Below are 2,909 nucleotides of genomic sequence, written 5' to 3' on the forward strand. Positions count from 1 at the left end.
CGTTGGCTTGTGGCGGCTGCGGAGAAAACTGGATGCGCAGGAGCCACCTGATGGGTTTTATCCACTGAAACTCCGGCACCATTTAATTTATTTTTTCCCCCCCATCTGCCAGACGAGTCTCGCGCTCGGATCCTCTCTCTGCCTCCGCTCCATGTGTCCAAATCCACGCAGAGGTTCCTCGTGTGACGCATCTTTGATTTCTCCGCACGGCTTCGCTCCGCATCCCTAACGCGCAGAACAGAGCGGCCCCCGTGCTGCTGCTGCTCTTCTTTCAGCGGAGGATTCAAGTGGGTTTTTCGCACGCAGTAATTGCCGGGATTTTTTTTTTTATTGCTCTTGAAACGAGGCCGTTAATTAATTAACGTTTTCGCCGTGTCTGCGTTGTGATGCAGATGGGCTGCTCCCTTCTTCCAGCTGGAGGCTGGGCTCACCCTTAGTTTGAACTCGGTTCTTCTCCATCCATTAAGTTTTATTTTGGGAGATGAGACATGGAGACTCTCATGCTCAGTGAAAGGGATTTTTTTATTTTTTTATTTTTTTTTTCCCTTCGGAGATTTACCCCCTGCTGATCTTGTCTTGTCCAAACTGCAGCCGAGTCCAAGCAGCCAGAGCTTCCCCAGAGCAATTACAGCCGGCGCTGGCAGGGAGCGCGCGTCCCGCTGACGAAGGCTGATGGAAAACCCTCGTCTGGACCCGACGTGGTCTCGGGGGGGCTGCCAGGAGGGAGACTTCCCTCCTTGACATCCAACAAAACCCGTTTCTGGTTGATTTCTAGGGACACCATCGCTCGGATGGGGCTGTCGCCGCATCCGCAAGCTGCTGGGGTGGTTCTGCTGCCGCTTCGAGTCCTTGGTTCAGCGACCCCGGGGTGTTTCAGGGACTCTTCCCCCCAGGAGAGTTTTATTTTAATAATTCTTTAAAATGACAAAAGAGAAAAGTTCCAAGGCAGCAGGTTGGACCCTCCACCTCCCGGCCTTGGCCGCGGGTCTCCTCGCCTCCTTCTCCCGTCACGTTTGGGCGTTTGCTGACGGCGCGACGCGATTCGGCCGAGCCTTTGTGGATCAGATTTCCCCAGGATGGCACATCTCCCCGCGCTGGCAGCCAAACCCGCCTCCGTCTCCGCGCCAGATGCTCTCTTGACCCCTCTGTCCGAGCCAGCAGCATCTCATCCTTCGCTTTTCCTTTCCAAACCTTTCTTCTCCGAACTGACCGCAGCCACAACAGCGAGAAGGCTCCTCGGGGTGTTTTGAGACGATGCCAAACGCGCAGGAGATGGTTTCTGCTGATTTCCCCGGTCCTTTTGGTTAACCAGGATGAGCAGAGAGTGTCTGCATCGCTTAACGACGCCGGCAGCCAGCAGAGAGGGACTTCATTAGGGCCGTTAACGGACGTCTTGGGCCCATCGCCCTGTCTCCTCTGGTCCATCTTTGCGTCTTTGTCCTTCCTCAGCTCCTCTTTCCGAATTTCCCAGTGAAGGGAATGGTTCGAGGTGTTCGTATCCGCAAAGGAAAACACCTGGCGGTTGCCTGGACATGGTCTTGGTAGAGTTTCTAAATTTTTTTCCAAGGAGGCAGGAAAAAAACTCACTTTTCTGTTCTTCCAGTGGTATGATGGAGACCAAACTGGTGGGGAACCTCTTTGGGCAGAGGAGATGGGCCGGTACTCGTGAGATTTCCTTGTTCTCCGGTTCTAGGAGCTGGAGTGGGCCAGGTTCTGCGGCTTTTCTCCCTCTGCTGAGGGGTGTTTCCATCCCACCCCCACCACGGCTGGCTTTTCCCAGGGCTGCCTCCTCCAGCCCCAACCCTTGGGCCTGATTTGAGAAAATCTTGAGGGTCGTCTTCCTCTCCTTGGAAGCACTTGCCATCTATCAGAAGGAATTCAATCAGGAGTGGAAAGGAAACCTGGGAGAGGAGCTCCAGGAGAGCATCTCCCAGCGAGCTGAACCCACCACCAGCCCCGAGAGCAGCTTCGCGGTGGGTTTCTTGGACTCTCTACACACGGGACAATCGTTCCAGAGCTGCTGGGACACTTAAAATTGTGGAGAAATTGACTCCTGTCCACCTTTATGCTAAGATCCTCAAAAGACAAGAAGCCTTCGCAGGACGCTGTCGGAGACGTTCAGCTCTCCAGTCTCCCCTTGGGTCCTCACAGTTCTTTCAGAGCTTTTCTCTGCCCTGAGTCACTCTCCCGATGAATTAGATCTGTTCTCGTTGGTTTATTTGTGGTTTTGACTCTCTGCTTGGCAGGTACTTTTTTTGGATGAGCTTTTCCCTTCTGCTCAGTCCTCCTTTGGACTCCCTCAAAGCCCGAGTCTATAGAGCCCTTTTTTTTTTTTTTTTTCAAATGGCCAATACCGAGACGAAAATATTGGACTTCCATTTTGCATTAATTCTGCAAACACGGCAGAGGACATCTCAGGTGAACTGACATCTAGTTGTCCTGGCTGCTTTCCCCCCTTCCTCTAAGTAAGCTGTCTGTGTTCTCTCGATTCCGACAGGCAATACCTAAAACAGGAAAGTCTGGACAAGAAAAGGAAAGAGTTCGACGCTAACGGCTGGTCGTTGCTGAGCAAGAAGAGCCAGGTGGGTTTGGAGGAAGGGGCTTCTCTTGCTCCTTGCTTTTGTTCTTGGCCACGACGCGCCTTTCCCAGCTGGTTTTCCTGACTTGGGATGACTCTAGGGTGTGAAAAAATCCGAGATTTTCATCGGCAGCTGCTTTGCTGCTGATTCCCGTACATTCCTATGAGAAATTAGGGAGCACCAGGGCCACCTTGATTCCTGCTTCATAGAATGATCGAATCCCAGAATCATGAAGGTTGGACAAGACCTCCAGGATCATCCAGTCCAACCGCCAACCCAACCCCACCCAACCCACTGACCCCCGTCCCGCAGCCCCACAACTCCCCCCCT

At 53.1% G+C, this 2,909-nt stretch overlaps 1 protein-coding gene across 1 annotated transcript in view; it reads left to right on the forward strand.

Moving 5' to 3' along the window:
* The window catches only part of LOC104464752 (sentrin-specific protease 1-like), a gene marked incomplete at its 5' end in the record, with an annotated part of 11,207 nt that overhangs the window by 7,085 nt on the left and 1,213 nt on the right, over positions 1 to 2,909 (forward strand). Inside the window, 1 exon segment of the mRNA XM_010077573.1 lies at positions 2,498 to 2,582. Within this exon segment, the coding sequence (XP_010075875.1) occupies positions 2,498 to 2,582 (85 nt within the window).

The sequence above is a fragment of the Pterocles gutturalis genome, unplaced genomic scaffold, assembly GCF_000699245.1.
Source record: "Pterocles gutturalis isolate BGI_N339 unplaced genomic scaffold, ASM69924v1 scaffold2488, whole genome shotgun sequence".
NCBI lineage: Eukaryota > Metazoa > Chordata > Aves > Pterocliformes > Pteroclidae > Pterocles > Pterocles gutturalis.